Genomic DNA, 23432 nt, shown 5'->3' with positions numbered 1-23432 from the left:
ACAGAGGTCAGCAGAGCCCCCGCAACACCGTCCTGGGGCCAAGGAGGGGTGGGAGGAGCAAGCGAGTCGCTCCCCACACCGTGGAGCGGGGCGGGGGCAAGAGGTGGGGCTCTGAGACCCCTCCGGTCCCAGGATTCTTCGACAAGGACGCTGTCAGGGGCAGCAGGAGCCTGGTCTCGCAGGGCGAGCCGGCTTCCTGAGGCGGTCGCTGATAAAACTCTTCCTTGATGCTACGCTCAAGGGCTTGGGGGCTTTTTAAAATTCTCTCCGGTGAATATTCTTGGACGGCTGGGGAAGCAGTTAAGCGAATTAACTGGGCACGATTGTCACCCTGCAATGGAGGATGGTGAGAGTCCTGACACCGCCCAGCCTCCAGCCACTGCCAGCTCCACGAAGGCTTTTCCAGGCTGAGGGTGGAGGGCTAACGGGAGGCCCCATCGCATCTGGGTTTGGGGGTCTTACATCTGAAGGTTCTGGCCTGCTATGCCTCATCTGTCCTTAAAGTGACCCTGAAGAATGTCCTGTGGGTGATTCTTTATAAAAACAACAACACATCCTATCAAGGGCACAACAGAGGAAGGGTCAGAGCGCTCTGGCCGCCCCTCTCCCCAAAGGAAACATTCCCAGGCCCCACCGGCAGACCCACGGGGCAGGTGCCAGGGAGGGAGGCCAAACGGAAAGAAAATGATCCCAGACCATGACAAGATGCAGGACAGGGGAAGAGGTCGGCTGGGAAGGTTCTGGAATGTTGGCCAGACCTTGAGGCTGCTCGTGGGCCATGCACCACAGGGCGTCCTCCCAGCAATTACGCCAGGACCTGGCCCCAGCCTGCACCCTGAGGCAGGGAGGGTCGGCTGCTCACGTGTCCCTGGGGCCCAGCCCTCCTCTGTTTCATCTGGAAGCTTATCGGCTGGTGACACCGCCTGCTTTAATGGCTTTAAAAGCTTTGCCCTCCACAGCTCAGCTGTGCAGGGTCACTTGGGAGAGAGTTAGGTTAATGTGGACAAAAGCAGAGCAGAGCAGTAAGGAAGAGACAGAGCCAGGCACAGAGGCGCCTCCGTCCTCCAGCCCCAGGCAGGCAGCTCGCGTCTTGGAACCCCCTGGCCAGGGCTGTCTTGCCCACGGAGCAGGGAAGCCGAGGCACGTGCATCCTGTCTGTGCCCCTCCCTTGGGCCCCAGCCTGTCACCAAAGGTCAGCCCACGCCATCCCTCTCCGATCCCACCCAGACCCAAACCCCATTCTTATTACTTCTTCTGTTGGAGCTGAGTCACGAAGCGCAGGTTCCTGTTTCTCAGGCTAAGCCAGGCCCCAACCTGCAAAGCCACATCTAGGAATTGCCATCCAGTGGGCCACATTCAACAGAAGGCTCTGCCCTTGGGAGTGGGTCAGCCTGTGTCCAGTGGCTCCTCCTTCTCCACCCCAAGTGCCAGCAGACTTTTTATAGCTGCATCCCTCCAGGCTCAAACATCTTCCTCAGCCGCCCACTGCCCTCATCTAAAACAGGACACCCTCCACAACCTGGTGCCAGCCAGCAGGTCTCTCCATGACCCCAGCTGCTCCCGTCCTGCTGTTCTGCCCGTCCATAAGGGTCCCTTGAACCCAAAAACGCCGAGGGGTGTCCCCACCTCTGGACAGACAAGTCTCTTCTGCCCTGAAGACCATCTAGCCCTCCCTGCCAGGAGAACTTCTATGCATCCTTCAAAACCCAGATAAAATTACCCTTTCCTGTCTTGCTCTGGGAGATCCTGTCCTCCTGCAGCCCTTGGCACGGTCCACATCTCTCTTCCATCCTGCTATAAATGCCTGCACCTGTAAATGTGGGCTCAGGGGGCTTCTACCGGGCAGAGGCTACGTTCTCACCATAGTCGGGGCCCACTAGGTCAGATGGAACCGGGCTGTCCCGGAGACATCCAGGCAGCCCAGGTGAGTCCGTCTGTGGTCTCTCTCACTGCCTGCCTCACCCACACCATAATGCACTGCCACACGGGAAAACCTTGATGCAAATCACGAACGATCCCAGATGAATGCCCCAGATCAATGCCCCAGGTATCTCTGGGCTGTGAGCGTTGTCACGGGCTGGTGGTAGCAGATGAACCAGAACATCCAAGGGAGACAGCGGTTCTGGGAGCAGCACGGCTGCTGGGTTTTACTAGGACACACCCAATTCGGCGCACCTTTTCAAACTACTTTTCCGAGGTCCGCTACCCCACATGACACCTCATCCACGAATAACCGGTCTTGCATCAACTCCCCCGCGGCAATGAGAAAACCCCAGTGAGCAGGTTCCATCCTGTTCCACGCATTCAGGTCCAGGCATTTTCTCCTAGAAAAGCCTCTAAGGTCGCAGGCAGTCCGAATCCTTAGTCAAGTGGGGCGGCACCGGGCTAGACCCTTCTCTCGGCCCCTGCCCGCCGTGTAGGGTCATGGATGCTCCCCCCGGAAGCACAGCCACTCACAGCGGACACCGAGCCACCGCCACCATCAGCCCCCTGTGCTACCCCGGGAGTAGAGGACCCGGATCGTGGGACACACCGTGCCTGGCACACATTCTCCTACTCCTGCAGGTGGGAGGCTGGGAGAGCTACATCGCGCCGGCCGCTCGGGTCCGGATGGCACTCCTAGGTCAGCACAAATCCCAGGCTCTAGGTCGGACACCGCTTCCTAACTTGCTGGTTTCGCTTTAGGGCTACAGATGACACGCTTTCCTTTTTTAAATTATCAGAAAGAAGGGACTGGTTGAATCCAGGATCCAGAGCAGACTCGCGGGTCAAGGCCAGCTTGTGAACCGGCTCCCAGGCTGCCTGTGGCTTACAGGGACGTGGGGGTGGGGGCCAGGAGGAACCGCAGCGGGGCTGGTCCACGCAAATAAGAACTCAAGATTCCTCGGGGTCTTTGAATGCGGCGTGGGAACCTCCTCTCCACCTTGCGAAATGGGAGGTAACGTGAAGGAAAGAAAGAGAATCAAGAGGGGCAAAGAAAGACCAGCTCTATGGCAATCTTCTGAAAACATCAACACCGTCAGATGCGAAGGAGAGGTGCCAGGGGTACACCTGTCAACGGAGATGCCGCAGCCCGTGCAGGGAAGCAGGTACGCTGCGGGTTCAGCACTCTGGGCGGGGAAGGGTATAAGCAAAGGTATTGCAAATGAATTCATCAAAGCCGGAGGACCCACCGGCAAGCTGAAGGCAGGAGACCTGGGGGAAACAGGCAGAGGGGCCCCACAGGGTCGGAGGGCTGGAGCCGCCGCATGGGGGACCCCAGCCAGCTCTGGCTGTGGACATTCTGACCCTTAGCCTTCTGCCCCCAGCATGAAGCCAGAGTGGGGATTTCTTAGCAGCCAGACTCAGAGCTCGGGGTTGAGTTGCCTTTCAGGTAAAATCCTAAAAGCGTGGGCCTCCTTCTGCCCATGGGAGAAAGGGGTAAGGTGAGGGAGGGTCTTTGGTAACAGAGATGACCTTCAAGGAGCATCCAACCCAGATAGGAAGTCAGACCAGCGGACGGGGGGATAGAGAAGCATGCCATTTCCAACCAAGCAGTGGGCAGGGAGGAGTCAGAGAGCTCTCCAGAAAGGCATTTCCAACACCTCAGGGGACAGGCATCCCAGAGCTCTGGGATGGAGGCCACTCTAAGTCAAAGATGGGCCCGTCTCGGCCCCGGGCCACTTAAAGGCCAGGACTGGGGAAAGGCAAAGAGACACCAAGAGTCTGAGAGGAAATTAAAATCCAGGCAAGGACACACGTTTGCCGAACACCTACTATGTGCTGGGCCGGGTGCCTGGCCCCGGGTGGGCGACCAGCCCTCAAACTGTCCACTCCCCAGCAGTGAGCAGCTCTGCTCCATGGGCCTGCCCCTGGCTGTAGGAACCAGAGGCAGTGGCAGGAGCAAGAGGCTTTATAAAGATCCTGTTTTAACTGCTTTGTGCTAAAAAATGATGGCTTCTCCCCGAGCTGCTCTGATTTTTTTTTCTTCCCCTTCTGCCGTTAACACAACATCTGGGTTTGAGATCAAGGGTGATACACTGGCTGATGAATTCACCACCAGATGTTGGCTACTGGAATGCACAACCGTCGACTTAATTCAAAGCACACGCAACCGCAGAGCCCCTGCCCCCAGCCCTTGGGCCACGGACATCACATGATGTCACTTCCCCCGTTAGCAGCCTACAAAACAATCCCTAGTCCAGCCAGCCAGATTTGGGATGGAAAAGAGCTGGGTGGGTGGAGAGTCAAGGTCGGGGACAATGATCCAAAGAACACAGGCTACGTTCAGACTGTGAGAGAGGACGCCCGCTCAGGGAAGGCCCGGGAGGCCAGACTGTCCCTCTTGCTGCCTGGGGCGGGGGTGGGGTGAGAACAGCAGGGGCTTTCGGGAAACCTAGGGTGTCCTCAGCATACAACGTGGCCTGGGCCGGCCCGGGACGGGGGCGGTGGGGGGGGCGGTGCACGCTTGACCAGCCTGGGCAGAGATTCAAATCACCCCCTGCCCACTCACAGCTGGCACCTCACCGACACCTTCTGAGTCCTACTGTGTCCATGGACATTCCTGAGGAAGCAATGGAGAAGAACGAGGCGTCCCCATAACCTGTGGGCAGCCAGACTCAGAAAAAGAAACTTCTCTAACGAGTTCATTGACTTCACACCCACTGAGTTGTTTTCACTATCTTGCCGTGAGCCGGGCAGCTCTCCCACGTGAGAGCTACATACACGAATATCTCCTAATGGGACACTTCCCTAAGGGGCCACTCTGCTGGGCAGCCGCTCCCAATTCCAGAGCCAGGTAAAGCTGTGGCTGTTAAAACATGACTTTTAGACCTTCATGGGCTTGTTTGGATGCACTTGGCTAACGCTAAGTTCCCAGGCCGGGGTGCTGGCCAACGCCGAGCTTCTGGCTTCAGGAAAAATCACGCCCTTGCCCAGAGGAGATGTGGGAATCTCTGGGGTTCGGAAAAAACATTCGTCTCTAAATACAAGGTCAAAATCCCGCCCAAATCATCTGAGTCTCACCAGCATCCTGACTCAGAGTGGCAGGGCTAGCTCACGTCCGTGGAGGCCACGTCCCCTCTCAGCCCAGCCCGCGGACCGCAGCCACCAGCGGGAACCCGGGACGGTCGACAGCGAGACCGTTGCCTGTGGGGACAGCACTGATCTGCTCTTCCGTCCTCGCCCTGGCCCTGGGGTCCCTCCGCTGGGGGCCCGTTCCCCGTGCCACTCGTGTAGGGGGAGGGAGAGATGGGGCCCGGCACATCTGCCAAAGACCCTCCTGTCCTGTCCCCAATCGGGAGGGAGTCACCCTGCACAGTGACGGGAATGTAGCTGAGCCAAGCCCACCATGGGCACCGGGGTCTGAGAGCCATCAGGGTGGTGAGTGTGCAGAAGGGCACGTCTTAGGTGGAAACGGGGCCACTGCGCTGCCCGGGCTGCAAACACCTTCCGTGGGTCCCTCGGTCCACTTGTCTTCCTGCCGGCCTCTTCAGAGGAAGCCCAGGTGCCCCTTACTCCAGGGGTCTCCACTCCGCTGGGGGGCTTGGGGACAGCTGCAGGGTTCCCTGCTTTTGTCCACACTCTCCAGAGAACAGGGCGCTCCGGATCTGGACATTACACCCTCCAATCACAGAGCAGCCACCGTCCCCGTAACACTGTAAGCACCTGGCAGCTGGCATCTGGGATGGGATTTTCTTGTCCCTTTTGGGCAGACAAGTGACGCTGCACGGCTGGTCGAGCTGGCTGAGGTCCCTGGGAGTTTTGATGAGCTTGTCCAAAGCCCGGCTGAGGGCAGCGTGGGCGCCCCCATCCCACCCAAACGCTAGCCCTCGGGGCCAGACTTGGGAAAGCGAGGGGTGCCCCACGGCCCCGTCCACACCCAGACACACCCATCAGTAACAGCTGCAGCTTTGCCCTATAAGAGCTGTAAGGAGTCAAGCACGTTTTCAGCGCCCTGCCCCCCACCACTGTGCGATCCCTGCTTCGGGGGGCATCGTAAGGGCGGTTTTGAACCTCTCCAACGGGACTGCATCTGCTTCGTGAGTAGGGTGGGTGACCTCCCGAGCTGGAGGGCAGGGAACGGGGCACATGGGGATTGAGAAAGAGAAGCGAGCTCACGTGGACCACAGGCCCGCTCAGACCCTCTGGGTCTCAAGGCCACACCCCTCCCCACAGAACCGCACATGGAAACGGGGTGCGGTCCAACAGCCTGGGAGATGTCTCAAGGAATGCGTGGCGTCAGCGCTGGCTGGGCACCCAGATGTCCATGGGAGCGTCCAGCCCCACCTGCCCCCGCTGTCTGGCCACACCCCACCTTTGCAGGTGCCCCTCGGTGGTGGGGGGGGGGCTTTCCCAGGACACCTGGCCCTGCCTTCCCTGGTTTCAGGGCCTGGCTGCTTTCAGTCAGCAGTGGGGTCGACTTCCGCCAATTCACTTCTTTTAGGGAACTGAGAAAAAGGAGGGGGGAGGCACCATTTCATAATTAAAATCTTCCTGTGGTGGTAGGAGGCAACCAGGGGCTCCCTCCGTCTGAGCCGCACCCCCGACAGACCCGGTGCCACCTTTGGGTCCCTGAAAGCCTCCTCAACCTGGGGAGATGACCACCATCCCCAGCTCTGGGGCAGGGCTGCGCCTGTCCAGGCTGAGGGCAAGGTTGGCCGGTGTGACTCGGGCCGTGGCGGGAATGCCTGCGCTCACCCGCCTCTCGAAGCACGTGTGTCTGTGGGGGCCGAGGGTGGGGCGGGGAGGGTGACTGGACAGCAAACAGCAGTGTGGCCCCAGCCCTGGGGCTTCTGAGATTCTAGCACATTCCCATGAGCTGCTGTCCACTGGATGCCCCGTCTCCATGGAGACCAGCGTTCCCACCTCCACTTCCTGTCCGCTGGCTCAGGCCCCCTGGGGAGCACGAGGAAACCATCCCTAAGAGCTCCTCAGCTGTGCAGAGAGAAGCTGGGGAGGGGGCTCGCTGTTCAGCCCCCGACTCATGCCCCAACACCCCTCCTCTCCCTGGGAGCCCAACGGGATCTCATGCCAGAGGCTCGGTCACGGTTCCCGAAGCCTTGGGCTCAGGCCCTTCCCATTCACGTGCTGCTGAATCACTTGAAAAAAATGCACCCTGATCCTGGGAGGATTTGCTGAGAACAGTGCGGCTTTGTGGAAGGAAGGCCTGCTCTGCACTTTCCCCGCCAAGACCCCGAGGAGCGGCCAAGCTCGGCCCTGCAGAGCCGCAAGCCCGGAGCCCGCAGCGGGGGCAGCAGCTGGATGGCGCAGGGCGGGGGGCAGAGGGACCATCCGGCCACCCCGCTGCAATCCTCGCCTGCCTACCGGCTGGCAGAGGGGCATGGAGAGGCTGGCTGGGCCTGCCCCCACACTGCCTCTAACAGGCCGTGACCCTGGGGGAAGTCTGTGCCCCTCTCCGGGCTGCCCCACATGCAGGGGTGAGAGCGGGAGGGCCGGGCCCACGGCTCAGACTGGGCAGCCACCCTCCCCCTTGTGTAGGACTGAGACCTGCAGTCTTGTGGGCTGACCCCAAGCCGTGGCCACTCAGGCAGAGACAGGGATGTAAAGGCTGGGATCCCAGGGTCCACGCTCCAGCTTCCAGCGCGGGGAGAACCTGGGAGGCTCGTGTGCCCGCCACTCCTCCTACACCCTAGAATTCAGCCGAGCAAGCAAGGCTGCCCCCCTACCCACCAAAGCTGGCAGTGTAGAGAGGCGTGGTCAACCCCGCACTCCCTCCCCAGCCTGCAGCCCGGCCGGGGCTCTTCCAGCAACTGTAGAGGCAGGCGACGCGTCCACATCAACCCCCCATCATGCCACAGAGGGAGGACGCGGGGGCGGGAGGCCATCCACATGTCGGGGCCGTCCTCTGCTCACCAGAAGAACCGCTGCAGGTCCGAGAGGGGGCCCTGTGCCCCAATTTTAAAAACCTTCATTTCCCCTTTATTTTACATCTCTGAGGGTCTAGGTATCATCATGTACCCCATAACCACTCACCTGGCTGGGTGGCGGAGGAGAAAGGCATGAGGACCCTCGGACCGGACAGTAAATGTTCTAGGAAATTCAGAATGATATGGAAACAGGGAAGCTGCCCCCGAATGTTTGAGCAGCAGCATGAAACCCATGGAAAGTTCTAGAAGATACAGTGTTCGGAGAGGGTGGACCCCCAGGGGAAGACGCAAGAAGTGGGCCAGGACGACAAAGGTGCACACAGTCATCGTGTCAGGAATCCTTGCTGCCACCTGGCCGTGCCCCATGGGAACCTGCCAGGAGCCCCCACTCTTCCTGGTGGCATTGTCCCAGGGTCCCAGGGCCTCTAGCACCGTTGTCCAGGTGCGTCTGAGCAATCTGCAGGGAGCAAAGCAGCACCCGTGGCCCCCAGCCCTCTGCAGCCCTGGTGGGAAAGGGCAGGGTGTCTCATCCTGCAGCCGGGGGACAGGGTAGGCGAGACTGTCGGGCACCGGTGACTCACCCTCTACCTCGTCTCCCTGTCCATCTCCTATGTCTACTTTTAGCTCAAGTGTGGCCGAGAAGGGGCACTTCCTCGCCTAGGACACTCAGGCCACAAATACTACCTTGGGAAGTAGAAACGAAAATAACCCCCCGGCAGGCAGGCTCCTCCACTCATCGGACCGCAGCCTCCAGGCGCTCAGGCTTCGGATCCCATCACGGCCATGGCTTTAAACCTCGTGATCCCACGGCGCCCTCTGGGACCAAAGTAACTCTTTAGCAGCAGGCAGGAGCCCCAGGTGACCCCATAACCTGCAATCACAGCCCAGCTTCCCCTCAGCTAATCCTCATCTGGCTTGGGAGTCTCAGACCCTCCTGGCCCCAGGGCTTCATGCTCACTCATGTTGGGCTCAGATCAGACGGTCAAGTTGGCTTTGCAGCCCCAGACCCGTGACATTCCAGCAGCAGAGGACAGAATGGAAACGGGCTGGGACCAAACATTTTCTCTACCTAACCTGGAAAAGCCAGATAAGACAACGGAGCTCAGGGAGATGCTTTCGATGAGATTAAAAACGAGAGATCGTAAAAGCTCCCTCACCCCGGCTGCTGGGGATTTGAAAAGTATCCCCAAAACTTATAGGGTGCCATCCCCGCCCCGTCTGAGTGGCCTGTGTGGGGGTTCCGTGAGCCTGATGCACTCCAGGGAAGCATTTGGGTTTCTAACGGGCCTGGTCACCCTACATCTCCCTGTGCAGCCCGCAAACGGAGGGACGAGCCCCAAGTCTGGCTGGCACGCAGCTAAGGAGGAACAGAACAGGGAAGCAGCACACAGGCAGAAGCTGTTTCTGAGAAACAGTCTAGGTCCTGGGTTTGGATGGCAGGCTCACGTCCTTCGTCATGCTATCCAGGAAGTATCCACTAAGGGACAGAATGCCGTTCATGGACCAATGATAGAAATGCACCACGACCCAAGACAGACGATCTTCTGTGGTCCTGGGGAGGGAGAAAGGGAGGGAGGCAGCCACGTCCTCCCTACGCCAGTCCAGGGGTCACCTAACTATGGCTTGAGGTCTGCACCCAGGTACCCCCCTCCCCATTTTTGTAAATAGAGTCTTACTGGGAACCTGGCCCTGCCCATCCACTTACGTGCTGTCTAGGGCTGCATTCAAGGTGCTGTGGCAGGGGTGGGTCGTGGCCACAGAGACCGGTGGGCTGGCAAACCTAGAACGTTTATTATCTGGTTCTCTGCAGAAAAAGTTTATCCGTCCCTATTCCTGTCTCTAAGTATCTGCCACTGGCGGAAGACCCCATCCCACCCAGGCAGGGTCCCCAGGGCTGCGGGGTCAGGGGTGCAGCGGGGGTGGGACATGACCAGCCAGCCAGGCGCCCCACCCCTGCCTGCCCCAGGCAGAGGCAGCTGGCAAGCTGCGTTACTGCGGACCCCTCCCCTTTCTTCTCTGGGGCTCTGTCTTCTCTTTGTCCCCTTCCTCCTGCCTCTCCTCTGCCTCTCTCCCTGTCTCCCTTCCCAACATTAAAGTGACAAGAATATCGTAAGCCAAGTCCCATGAAATGAGGTTGGCTTTGGTGACTTGCAAGACGAAAGAGACGTTAGCGCGGTCTCCCCATGCGTGTCCCAGCCAACTGCCAAGCAACAAATGATGTATCTTTTGAAACTCTGCCCGCTTGACCTTGGACGCCCCTGAAGTCCAGCGCTTATCTGCTGAAAACGTCTGGACTCCTTCCCTCACCTGCATCCCTTGGCTGAGCTCCCGGCCTGCGCCAGAGGCCTCAGCCTCCGGACCCGCTCCGCGCCCTACCCAACAGGTTCCCAGGGTCGTGCCAGGGAGCCTTCCCGGATGGGACTTGGGTAGAAGGCCTGTGGGGGTGGGGGGCGGCGGGGACAGGCGGCCCGCCGGGAGGGGGCCCACGGGGTCTGAACGGGGAGGGGGACACACACACAGACTCTCTGGGCGCGGGTACCATTTCCGGCATCATGCCCGTTATCAGCGATGTATTTTTATCATGGGTGGGACGCTCGCTTGCTCTTATCATATCCTCTGAAACTCATGCAAGCGTTTCCTGGCTTCCGCGAGAAACTGCTTGTGCAATTTGTTTTGCTCTTCAATTTGCTGCTGAAGGTCATGGATCATCTGACTGTGCCTGTCATCGTCGATGATGAAGCCGGAGGCCCAGGGGGAAGTGGTGTCGGCCCCTTCCTCCTCGGGGTCTAGGGAGGAGTAAGACGTCAGGTGGGCCGGGCCTGCCCTTCTCTGTTCTCTCTGCCCTTCCCGCCCAGCCTGGGAGCGGGGTTCCCGGCTCAGGCCCAGGGGCCCCGTCCGGGGCACCGGCTCCCGCGGCCCATCTGGTCTCCGCCGCAAGGCCATGAGGCTGGTTCCGTCTGCCTGTTCTTGTAGGCACCGGCGCCGGGGGCCCTCCGCCAGCGGGTCGGGTCTGGCCAGCACCTCCCTGGAGCCCAGGCCACCCAGGAGCCGGTTCTCTGTGCCGATAAACACCCCCGCCTTGGGAGACAACGGTTCACTCATGGTCTTAGACGGGAACGTCGCCGGCCTGAGATATTTCTGGTTCTTGAGGTTGCTCAAGAACTCCTCCAAGCTGGTTCGGGACTCGGTCTGGAGGGCCTTTGCTTGTGCTGGCCCCGTGGGCTCTGCGCTGGGCTCCACGTCCGCTTCCGGGCCCACCGCTGGCTTGTCACGCTGGGACTCACCCCTCGGTTCTCGCACGTCGCGGGGGCTGAGCTCGTCCCTGGCGCTCTGATCCGCCGCGGGCCCCAGGGCAAGGTGCAAGGTCAAGTGCTTCTTCAGCTCCCTGTTTGTGTTGAACAGCTCCTGGAAGGCAAACTCCAGCTCCCTCTGCCACCTGCTCTTGTCCCCGTACCTGCACAGAGACACCTGGGGCGCAGCACCCCCTCTGTGGGTCCAGCCGATGGACCACGGCTGTTCTGGGTTCTCTGTGTTTCCCTCGGGGCTCTGATCCAGAGAGCTATTTGTCGGGCCCTGACCAGGAGGAGTTGCCCCCTTTCCCGGTCGCCTCCTCCTATCCCGGGCTCCTTCTTTCTCCCTTCTCCGCAGATGCCCGAATGCCCCCGGGACAGCCAAAAACTCTTCTCTGTCCACCCCTCTGCTCCTCCAGGGCTCAGCGGGACGGTGGCTACCGCGGGCCTTCATCAAAGGCGGTCGCTTGCTCTTATTCTGCTCGCGGGGGCAGAGGGGGCGACGGGTGAGGCCTGTGGCTCTGGGAGCCCCCAGCTTCTCCGGGCCCGCGGCTTTCCTCTGGGGCTGGGTAAGCCGGGTCTGCCGTCCAGCCAGCCCTTCTTTGCGATTCTTCTCTTCTTGGACGGCTGCAGTGTGCTTTTCCCGGGCCCTGGGCAGCCGGGCTGCTCCTCTCTGGGCCAGCCCCTCCGAGTCAGGCCGGTGCTCCCTGGCCTGTACTCCCCCAGCACCTGAACGATGGGCTGAGTACAGGTGCTCCAGGCCCCGGACGTGCTGGGGCTGGCTGGGGGCCTCCAGCTCCTCGGCCAGGCGCGGGGGCTGCGGGCTCTTCTGCTGCAGGAGGTCTTGTCTCTGCAGGGCCAGGGGTCCCTTCTCACGGACCTGTAGCAACCTGTGCTTCTGCCATAAGCGCGGGGCCTGCTGCTCGGGGCTGGGACTCAGCTGAGCGGCTCTGTCTGCATTTCTTTTCATGTCGGTGACCTGTGCGGACGCGGCTTCAGAGCGACGGTGGCAGGAACCAAGAGCGGGAGTCAAGGCGCGAGGGGCCGGGGAGCCACAGTTGCCACGGCCGCCCCACGCGAAGCCCGCACGACCACAGCACACTCTGCTGCCCGGAGCGTTCTGAGAAGAGCGAGCCCCTGGGGACAAGGCACACGCAGCTCTGAATGCAGAACGAGAACTAAAACGCGTCCCTCCCGGTCACTTAGGCCAAGACCCACCCGCAAGGGCATGGGCTCGGGTCCCCGTCTGGCACACCTTTAACGGGACCCTGGGGGTCAGCTGTTTTCAGCGGGGTGCGGTTTCGATCTCCAGGGGACATCGGCCATGTCTGGGGACATTTTTTCTTGTCAGAACTGGGGGGAGGAGATGCACCTGGCGTATGCGGGCCAGGGACGCTGCTCAACATCCTGCGCTGTCCGGGACGGTCCCCACAGTGGACGGCGGCTCAGCCCCCCTTGTCAGCAGTGCCAAGGCTGAGACCCCCAGCTGATCTCCCACCTTAGGAGGGGTGTTGGGACGCTGGTGGGGGTAGAAGGGTGCGAGTGGGCTCTGCGGGGGGGCTGCTCACACAGGGAGGGAGGAAAAGATGGAGAAGAAGCCTCTAGGTTAGGGTGTGAGTGTGTGCACGTGTGTGCGTGTGCTCATGTGTGTGCACGTGTGCATGTGTGCGGGTGTGGATTAGTGTGTGTACGTGCACGTGTGTGTGCGCACGGGTGCGGGTGTGTGCACATGTGAGGGTTGTGGGGGGGTGTCCGTGTGTGTGTGCGCGTGTGCGTGTGTGTGCACGTGTGCATGTGTGGATTAGTGTGTGTACGTGCACGTGTGTACGTGTGTGTGCGCACGGGTGCAGGTGTGTGCACATGTGAGGGTTGTGGGGGGGGGTCCGTGTGTGTGTGTGCGCGTGTGCGTGTGTGTGCACGTGTGCATGTGTGCGGGTGTGGATTAGTGTGTGTACGTGCACGTGTGTACGTGTGTGTGCGCACGGGTGCGGGTGTGTGCACATGTGAGGGTTGTGGGGGGGTGTCCGTGTGTGTGTGCGCACGTGTGCGTGTGCGTGTGTGTGCACGTGTGCATGTGTGTTCGCATGGTACTAGAATCCGCCCATCAGGGGGGCTTAAGCTTCTTTTCTCAGAACCCAGAGCTCTTCTCCTGTGGGGTTATCGGAGAGGGACACTTTGGCATCAGGAAGGGACCCGTGGTCCGTAGGCCCTCCTAGACCAGGAGGGGCATTTACACCAACAAAGCGTGGACTCACACCTGTGGCCCCCTGCTGATGTCAAGACCAGCCAGACCGATGGGCTAAAGGAGCCCCTTCCCGGGCAGGGGCCGGCCGTGCCAAGGGCCCCTCCACCACCCCTCCCTGCTTCCACGTTAGTCTGTGTGCAGCTGGGCTGAGCCAGGCTGGCCCAGAGGCATGGCAGGAGTCGGAAGACGACCCCGCATCCATGGAACATAGAACAGTTACAGCTATCTGCTCATCTTCTGTGCAATAACCCCGTGAGGCAAGGAGCCACCAGCACCCCTGGTTCACAGGTGGGGAAACTGAGGCAGGGCCCGATTAAGAAACTTCACCGGATCACACAGCTGGCGAGTGACAGAGACAGGTCTGTGCCGCTCTCGTGCACCCCGGTGCCTTTGACCAACCGAGGCCGCTCACACGGCCACCGGCTTTCGGTAAATCTGATCCGGTTAGACCCTCAGAACAGCGGTTAGCACTCCACGCAGCTACTCTGCCAACCACCGCGATGAGCCGGGGGGTGGGGAGCAGGGGTGTGGGCCGTGAGTGCCTGGGATTTGGCAGAGGAGCCCCCGGGACTCGACGGGGGAAGGAACAGTTTGGGTGTTTTTGAGACAGATCGTAGCCCCGTACAAAACCACACCACGTATGAAAACGAAGTCAAAACAGAGCACGGACCTTGACGCAAGGTCTCAAGCTATAGCTTCAGCGCGAGACACACGTGTCTTCACGACCTTGGGTCAGGCAAGGATTCCTCGGATACGACCCCCAACGCACAACAAACAGACGAAACCAAGAGGATGGCGGGATCGAAACTAAACACGTTTGCAGGCCGAGGGACATCATTCATAAGCGAGAACAAAAGGCACAGGCTGGCAGGAAGGACCCGAGAATCACATGTGCAACAGAAGGCTTGAATCCAGACTCTGAAAACCACTCGAGATGCAGTAAGACAATCCGATCTTTAAACGGGCCAAAAAAAGGCAAAACAGTCAGTTGATTAAAGAGAAGGCACACGGCTCATAAAGCGTGAGGCTCCAGCATTGCCCGTCAGCGGGAGGGGGGAGCACGCGGAAGCGACGGGGGACCATTCGCGCCCACCCGGACGGCAATGACGAGACAGACGGACCCTAACAAGTGCTGGTGAGGACTTCGAGCCGCCGGCTTCCTCCCACACCACTGGCGGAATGCAAAACGGTGCAGCCGTTTTGGAAAACAGTTTGGGTGATTCTGAAAAGGTAAACGCAGATTTGCCACATGTCCCAGCAACCGCACGCCGGAGGCTGCGCCCCAGAGAAAGGCAAGTGCGGGCCCAGACCGAAGCCGTGGGAGCACAGGGAGACTGGCCGACCTTCCCGGCTCACGGGGAAGATGGGAGTTTGGGTCTGAGTCGCAAATGTGCCTGGGCTCCTTCCGCCCTGCGGCCACCATGGGGTCCGGACAGGAGGGGAGAGCAGGGACTGTCCCCTCGGCCACTCTGGAAGACACCTGGAGCAAGAAGGGAAAGCACACCCCCGGGTCCAGTGGTGCCCTGGCTCACCTTCTGTTAACAGGTGATGGTTAGTAACACCCGGACATGCCTCTCCCACTTGGTCACCTTGACCCAGGCCCCCGGAGAGGGCCCCCCCAACCAATACCACGGAGTTGGCTTTCCGTGAGACGGGCGAACGGATGGAAACTGAAAATGTCTGGACAGACTTCTTGAGGACAAAGTGCAGAAATTACAGTCAGCTCCCAGTTCAGAAGTGAAAACCCCGTGACGCCCAGAAGACGCCAGCTTGCCCTCCGCCCACGCCCCCAGCTCCTCCAAGCTGCCACCTTCCAGCCCGGCCCTGCGGGCGAACGTGAGACTGGAGTGTTCTGAGCGTCCTGGGGTTCTCCCTCCGGTCTTGTACTCCTGCTCCCCCAGAGTTGGACGGCTGCCTGCCCCAGGCCGGCTACCTTCATCCCCTTGGGGAAACCGCAGCCCCGTCCCGACACCAGCCCCACTCAGAGCAGCAGGCGGACGGCGAGGTGGACACCGTCTGGCCTCCTGTGCCAAGCAGACACTGGGCCCATTCTCTCACACCCCGTGGCCCCGGTGCGGTGGCCACCCCCAGCCAGTCACGCCAATCACCCTCCAGTAGAGACGGGCCCTTGCCAGGCCTCTGCGGAGACCTGCTTGTGGGCGGCCGGCCGGCGCCAGGCCCAGAGCAGACTCCAGGGCCCCTCACGCCCATGAGCAGCAATGCCGACAGTGCCACGATCAGAGGCCTGGGGGGACACAGACCTGGGGCTCCAACGTCAGACAGGACAGATTCCACCACAGGGTCTCCAGTCCCGTGCCTCCCTCCCGCATACGAGAGGCACAAGGCGGCCCGCACAGGGCTATGGAGGGGTGACACGGGCAAAGCCATGCATGTGCCCAGGACCCACCCACTACCCGTCCTCATGGTGGCCTCAGAGCCTGCAGGGGGCCCAGCCTGCACTCAGTGGACAGTCACGTGGCTGATGCATGGCAGTTGGCTAGGACAGACCCCGCAGCCCTCCAAGTGCTGGCATCTGTTGCGATGACACTGTAGGTGGTAGCGGGGCCCCGGGCCCCTGGAACGATGCCTGTGGTCATCAGAATGACAGAATGTGGACATCGCACCCCTCAGGGAACGTGGGGCATCCATCTACCTTGCACACACCTTCTTCTCGGCTGGAACCCACAACATGATCTGAGGGCTCACCTGGGCCCACGGGACTGCACGCGATTTCACAGACATTTAACCAAATGAGGTCACGTGTGTGAAGAAAACGGTCAAACGGGGCGCCTGGGTGGCTCAGTGGGTTGAGGCCTCTGCCTTCGGCTCAGGTCATGATCCCGGGGTCCTGGGATTGAGCCCCACGTCGGGCTCTCTGCACGGCGAGGAGCCTGCTTCCTCCCCTCTCTCTCTCTGCCTGCCTCTCTGCCTACCTGTGATCTCTATCTGTCAAATAAATAAATAAAATCTTTTAAAAAAAAATAAAAAGAAAACGGTCAAACGGAGTTTGATGTGTGGACAGGACACTGACCACCATGTAAACCTCATGGATGGCAGACCTCCGTGGCACAGGCCATCGCTCTTGCCTGGTCTCACCACGACAGGGCAGCTCCAGCCCTATCCCCACTTTCCGATGGGGAAACAGACTCAGAGAGGTTAAGTAACTTGCCTAAGGCCACACAGTTCAAAGCAGGACAGCAAGGGTTCAAGCCTGAGCAGGCTGACCCCCGATCTGAGTCGCCCTCCCTGCGGTGGAGAAACCTCAGTGCTAGGAGCCAGGACTCTGTCCTGGGGTGAACCTACCACCTGACCACCCACCATCGCGAGAGGCCTCGGTGCGACAGGCCGGGCCGTAGTGTTTCCCGCGTGTTTTTACCGCAGTTCATCGAACGCATCACCCTCCCTTTTCCCATTCAGGTATTTTCCTTAAACACGGAAAGGCCAGAGCCGTCCCCGGGCCTCCCGAATCTTGTTCGGAGCTGGATTTTGATCCGACAGGTCTGTGGTGAGGCTGACATTCTGACTTGTGAGGCGCTCCCCGGGGATGCAATCCTCAGGTCCACGGACCACATTCTGAATAAGGCGGCCCTAGCAAACGGCTCTACCTGGTACCCATGTCTGTAGCGGCCTCCTCCCAGCCGCCTACCCCACCTGCAGCCCTCCTGCAAGACTCCTGACCAGCCTCTCTGCCTCCCCACCTGCCCTGAGCCCTACCCCAACACCTCTATGCTCGGCCGTAGCCACCGCCCTAACTCAGCATATGGCATCTTCACCCACACCAGCAGGTGTCCCAGCACTGTCCACAGACCACCAGCAGCACGGTCCACTGAGCCGCCAGTTAAAATGCAGATTCCCAGGCTCTGTGTCTGCGGGGAGGGGCCCAGACCCCGGTCAGCTCACCATCTCCCTGGCAATTCCTAACAAGGTCAACGATCCTTGACGGGCTGCAGCTCAGGACGGGCTGGAGCTCAGGACCCAGCTCCCCTCCCCAGCTGGGCTCCTTGATGCCTCTCCCCCTGCAACCCAGGCCCAGGGCCAGAATGCTGCCCATGTGGGTTTCTCTTCCTCACCCTACACACGTTTCCCCACGCCTGGTCCAGTCCCTCCTTCCTCCAAGGACGTCTCCCGGCCTCTGTAGCAACGAGAGAAATGCTCCTGCCTTTCTCCAAAGGCCTACAGGCTCGGCGCCTCGGTGACACGTTTTAGCACTTCTTTGAAACATATAAAAATAGACACAGAAAGGCCCCCATTAGCTGGCATGGCCAGAGAACATTTCCCTAGAATGAAAGCTTACTCTTTCATGTGCCAAGTTAATCATTTCTGTCTTCTGAGAGGCCACAGAACAGACCGAGTGCGACCTTTTCCGGCAGGCTGCAGATAAGCTTTTGGACTAAAACATAAGGAATCCCTTTAGGGCTTTTAAAATGCATAGGACCAAAAAAAGAAAAGAAAGAAAAAAAATACATATGTAGGACACAGTGCCTCTACACGAAATGACCCCAGCATATAATCTGGGCTCTACAGGTCGACTCTTCATAGCTTCCTCTGTCCTCGTCTCTGGCTGTGAGGCACAGACAGACGGACAGCACCCTAGCCTCCTTTCCCCCAACAGCCTGGCACGCACGCAGGGAGCTTGCTAAAACCGCGTCTAGAGCATCAACGGAGTCAGCAGCACGGGGCATGGATGGGCTCTTCTGTGAGTCAAGTACACGGGTGTATGACTCCAAACCTACCAAGTCTAGCGGGGGACAGCCAGCCCCCAAGGACCCGCGGGGACACAGAGAACCAGCTGTGGTGTTGGAAGGCGCTCCTCAAGCTCAAAAGATTTTTTTTTAAGATTTTATTTATTTATTTAGAGGGAGCAAGAGAGCAGGGGAGGGGCAGAGGGAGAGAGAGAGAGAATCCCAAGCAGACTCCACGCTGAGTGTGGAGCCTGACAAGGGGCTCGATCTCACGACCCTGAGATCCTGATCTGAGCTGAAATCAAGAGTCAGATGCTTCAGGGAGGCAGAAACTGGCCAGGGACCCCTCTGGCTCAGAAGATTTTTTTTTTTTTAAGATTTTATTTATTTATTCAATAAAGAGAAAGAGCACAAGTAGGCAGAGCGGCAGGCAGAGGGAGAGATAGAAGCAGGCTCCCCGCTGAGCAGAGCCTGATACAGGGATTGGGCTCGATCCCAGGCCCTTGGGATCATGACCTGAGCTGAAGGCAGACACTTAACTGACTGAGCCACCCAGGCGCCCCTGCCCAGAGTATTGTTAATGGTCTTGAATGCCTGGTCCTACACAACGAGGAACCAAGTACTAGGAAGATATTTATAACTCACACATCGGCCCCAAATCTGACCGCACAAGTGTAGAGCGGGGACAGGTCAGCAGAGATGCACGGCCAAGAGAGGCGGTGTGACCTTTCCCTGTGAGGCTAGAGGGACCTAGAACAAGCGGGGCAATGGTCCAGCCCAGTGATGCCCGGCTCAGATCCTAGTTGGTTGGGCATTCCGGGCCCTGGCGAGCCAAGCTAGAGGGCACGTGGCAGACGCCGGCCGACACAGGAGAAGCCCGTTCTGCTCCCCTACCACAGGCTGTCCTGATCAAGCAGGGAGGCCCGTGAGGCTCTGCAAACAGCCCACGGCTTACAGGAAGGCTCCGTGAACGTCTGAGCACCACAGAGCTGTAAAGACGGGGGATGCAGCACCCCCAGGCACGCAGCACACAGACGTGGGTCTGAATAGCCATAAAGAGGTGTTGAGAGCTCACAACGTCTACTTTGCCAATGTCGGGGGACAGTTTCATGATCGAAGTGTACTACTGAAATGCTCAGGAATTCACCTAAACAAGAAACAGACAGGGACAAGTGCACAACTTCACTAAATAAAGACAAAATCTGAACAACGGAAGGACTGGACTTCCCAGAAAGAATTCAGAACAACTAGAGAGTCTTCAATGAGGGGGGAAGAGGCCGTAGCCTGAGGTCAGGAGGAGAGTGAAAAACCCGTCCGAGGAAAAGTCCTAAGGAACCAAGCGTGTTTGCAGGGGAGCTCGCAGGTGACAGAAAAGTCTAGAGCAGCACAGTGTGTTGCTGCAGAGTATTAACTGTGTGATCCGGTGCAAGCTTCCTAACTCCAGGTGCCTCAGTTTGCTCCTCTGTGAAATGGCGGTAATAAGGGCACCGATCGCCATTAGGAACACCCAAACGCTCAGTACGCTGTTCGGGGAAGAGGATGGTACTTACTGTGCACGTCTCCAGATGACAGAGCTAGACCGAGAACACATTACAGGGAGGTAGAAACCGGCCAGGTGGAAAGAAGCACTTCCTACAGGATTGTCTTGAAATCATTGGGCTGACTTGGTAGGTAGTGAGACACCCATCACTGAAGGCATCCAAGCCAAGCCCGGATAAAACAAACGGCAGAAACATTTTTAATTCCCATTTCTCTGAGTTCCAGCCTCTAAAAATACACTCGCTGACACAGTCTGTGTCACCCAGAGCCTCGAGGTTTGCCCACTTCCTGACTCAGCCAAGTCCCAGAGTAGTGGTTCCTAAAGCCAGCTGGGTTTTGGACCGCCTGTATCAAAATCCCTGGGGGCACGGGGGGGGTCACAGTAGGCAGGAATCCTGGCCAGGCCCCACAGCAGATTCTGGCACCGGAATCCTGCAGTGGGGGCTTTAGATCTGTACGTTTAACTGTCAATCACCCTGACGTCCAGCCTGCCCGGGACGGTTCTAGAAGGCCAAGATGGCCGGGCGGCCGGGCGCTGAGGGAGCAGCTCAGGCTCACCACGTCTCCGTTATTGCCTCGGCCAGTTTCGGACTCAGAACAGGGCCAGACTCACCGCGGACCTGGCCGGTGGCTCACTCGATGTCCCCTGACAAGGCCAGTCATGGGGTTCCCCCCCCACCTCGGACTCCAGGGACACAGTGCAGGTCAGGGGTCGCCATGACCAATAGCTGTTCCTGCTACACGATAACCTCTCCCCACTCCCCCAAACCACCAAGTTCCTCCCCAACCCCGTCCTGCCCCCCATCCCCCCACAACTCTACAAGGAGAGTCCCACAGCACAGGACTTTCAAATTAGCCTTCTGGGCATGCGGCCTGGCCACCCGACCAGTCCACTTCCCAAGGCCCCAAACACGGGGCACACACAAGACCCACCCCACCACAGATGAGGGGCGGGCACCGCGGGACTTCGGACGGCCCGCGCTGGGGTCTCCGGGGCCCACTGACCAAAGCAGGCTGGAATCGCAGCTCCCCACCTCCACCAGCGGCCCGGCGTCTGCCCCAGCTGGTGAACTGTGGCAGGCTGCTGCCACGGGAACGACAGAGCTGCTGGCCTATGACATCAGAGCAGGGGTGAAGTCAGGGATAGCGACAAGCCGACAAGCCGGGCGGAGGGCAAGCGCCTGGCAGGACACCTGCTGTGGGTCTAGCAAACACAAAGATTTGGCTCCAAACAGCTGGGGTGACGAGTAGGGGGACGGCCCGGACGCAGGGGCATCACGAAGGTCTGGCACGTGTGCCCTTTCGGTGTTTAAGGAGGGGCTCTGAGCGAGAAGATCCTTTCCTCCCCAGCCTGGGAGCACATGCCAGTGCTCCCTGCGGGGCTTCTCCCAGCTGTCCCAGGATCCCCGAGCGATGCCTGCCGCCCCTCCCCCCGCAGGGGGGGCATCTGCTTCCCCTTGGGTGCGGGACACCTGCTGCTCCAGGGGGTCACTGCTGTGCAGGACTCGCCAGGGGCCGGGGAAGAAGGGCTCCCAGCCCAGGCACCCTTGGGCCACCCACGCCCCCAAAGCACGAAATCGGACATATCTGACCTCGTTTCTAGGGCTGGGGCACCCTCCATGAATCTCACCAATTCAGTTTGGGGAACAGGACTCTGGCCCTAAGAAGTCAAAGCAAGTGATCTCGGGGTTTGGTTTCTCGAGAGGAGACAGTTATTAACGGGAACTTGGCTGAAGTGTGGGAGTCTCGGGGACAAAAGCCTTTGTCTGGGGCTGAAGGGCCCTGGGAAGCCTTCTTCCCGCAGGGAATGCTCAACCGCAGCCCACCCCCGCCACCCACTTTCGTTGGGGTCCCTCTTCTGAGTCTGTAGATGGAGACTTTCCCCCACAGCAAGCACCGTCAAGCCCTCGGGCTCTGCATGTGGCTGGTATACCCACTCCCTTAAGGGACAAGATCGGGGCGGGGTGGAGTGGTGGACAGACATGGCATCCACACGTTCCAGCTCGGAGGGCCTCTGCCGGCCTTCCAGAACGCTCCAGCATGGCCACCACGGCCATCCTCTCCATGCTGCTTCCGGAGTGAGGATATCGCCCACCCACCCACCTAACACTCCCTCAGCTCCCATCCCTCTCCCCCAACCCTGGACGGCGCTCCACAACTAGACCCTCACTTGGGTGAGCTGTAACTTTCCCAGTGACACGTATCACTCACGCTCCCCGTGGGAACCTGAGAAAACACACGCTCGGGAGAGGACATCTGACTCCCCCTCCCCCCATCCGAACGCGTTCCAGTAAAAAAACCCGAACACCATTTGGTCCCAAGGAGCGTCCAAAGCTGTGATTGATTTAACCGCCCCCCCCTGCTGCCGTGCATGTAGGTGTTTCCAACGTTTTCCAAAGACAAACAGGACGGAGATGAATATCCTTTCGCCTAAATGCTAGCATGTGTCCTCAATGACTGCCTGGATATAGAGCCGCCTGATCGGAGGGGGACTTTGCTGAAAGCCCTCCAGCCCTCTCCAGCGCTCAGGCTGAGACAGCACACCCCTCTCCTCAAGCCCTTCCAAGGACAAGCCCCGGAGCCAGATGAACCAAGCAATGGGAAGTCCAGCGCTGTGACATCCAATCCCGCTTCCAGACACTCGTGCCAGGACCAGGCTCCTTCGACTCCTGGCAGGAGCCCTTGGCTGCATGACCTTGTGCGAGTCATCCAACCACTCCCCATCCACACGGGAGGGGACACAGGCCTCACCTGCCTTAACGAGGCCTGCAAGTCAGGGGAGAGATGGCGAGGGCTTCTGCGCTGGAAAGGCGGAGACAGGCGAGGTCTTGTTCTAAGAGATGTCCGATAGGGGAGGATGTGTCTCCTGCTTTCAGTCCCCGCCTCCCGGAACCGCGCATGCAGGACAAAGACCACCTCAGATTTGTCCCTTCGTTCTCCGTCCTAGAGCCACCTGGGCTGAAGGGACAGGATGTGGTGACCGAGAACCCGGGACGGGGGACACACATCCCAGTGCTACGGCTGCTCCCTCCCGAAATGCCAGGCTGGTCCTTCTCTCCCAGACATCGAGGGATGGAAGGTTCAACGCTAGACGAGAGGCCCCAGGAGAGAACTATGTGCACACGTCCAACCAACAACCCTTTGCCCAAAAAGCAGGGTGCCTTGTGTGGGCCCCCCTCAGCCCCCACTGTCACAGAAATGGGTTCTGTCCTCTGAACAGTACGGTCCCCCATGGACCTGAAGCCCACAGGTGGCCGGCGTCCTCTCCCCGCGACTCGTGATGGAAAGAACGCTGTCTCCTAAAGTTCTGGTGACCAGCTCGGGTTCCAGCAGGGATGCCCAGTAGGCTTGGGACCACAGGCAAAGGCTCGGGTAATCTCCCCTGGTGTTGGAGCCGCTGCTGGTGAGGTCACCGTGAGCGCAGACCTCGCCGGGTACGTGCGAGCACACGGGACACGCAGCCCAATAGGCTCATCGCTCCACGTCTCTGCCTCCAACACATTCCTGGCTCTCTTCAGCCTCCTGCCCTTGTTTTCCACCCTCTCGCACGTCATGGGACCTAGGAGAGGACATGGTAGCCTGCGGAGGGTCAGCCGGAGTGACCAGGCAGAGGGATGCGGCAGAGGTGGGGCCACAGACCCCCAAGGATATCATTTCTTTCTGGGGGGCCATGAGCCCGTGTGGTCGTGAGGAAGTCCATGGCCCTCCTCCAACGCTGTGCTCTGAACTCCTCACTAGCCGGGGGCAAGGAGGTGACACGATCAATGGGGACATGACAGGCAGGCTGGGCTCGTGCTGAGAGCTGGCC

The 23432-nt window shown here is 59.7% G+C and overlaps 2 protein-coding genes across 4 annotated transcripts in view; both read right to left on the bottom strand.

Annotated features, from left to right (window-relative positions):
- TIMP2 (TIMP metallopeptidase inhibitor 2) overlaps nucleotides 1–23432 on the bottom strand; it is a 45769-nt gene that overhangs the window by 12985 nt on the left and 9352 nt on the right. The window lies entirely within an intron of this gene.
- On the bottom strand, nucleotides 10–21711 carry CEP295NL (CEP295 N-terminal like). 3 transcript variants are annotated; one of them, XM_047707200.1, is made up of 3 exons: nucleotides 20630–21711; nucleotides 19636–19774; nucleotides 10–12295 (listed from the first exon to the last, which is right to left on the bottom strand). In XM_047707200.1, the coding sequence occupies exon 3, from the start codon at nucleotides 12126–12128 to the stop codon at nucleotides 10476–10478; it is 1653 nt and encodes a 550-aa protein (XP_047563156.1). In that variant the 5' UTR covers nucleotides 12129–12295; nucleotides 19636–19774; nucleotides 20630–21711; the 3' UTR covers nucleotides 10–10475. The 3 variants fall into 3 exon arrangements, with proteins under 3 accessions (XP_047563156.1, XP_047563159.1, XP_047563158.1); XM_047707203.1 differs by having other exon boundaries at nucleotides 20659–21711; XM_047707202.1 differs by lacking the exon at nucleotides 20630–21711 and adding an exon at nucleotides 20238–20623.

This window comes from Lutra lutra, chromosome 16, assembly GCF_902655055.1.
Source record: "Lutra lutra chromosome 16, mLutLut1.2, whole genome shotgun sequence".
Classification (NCBI taxonomy): domain Eukaryota; kingdom Metazoa; phylum Chordata; class Mammalia; order Carnivora; family Mustelidae; genus Lutra; species Lutra lutra.
Note: the sequence above shows the minus strand (reverse complement) of the source record. Positions and strands in the feature narration are given on the sequence as shown.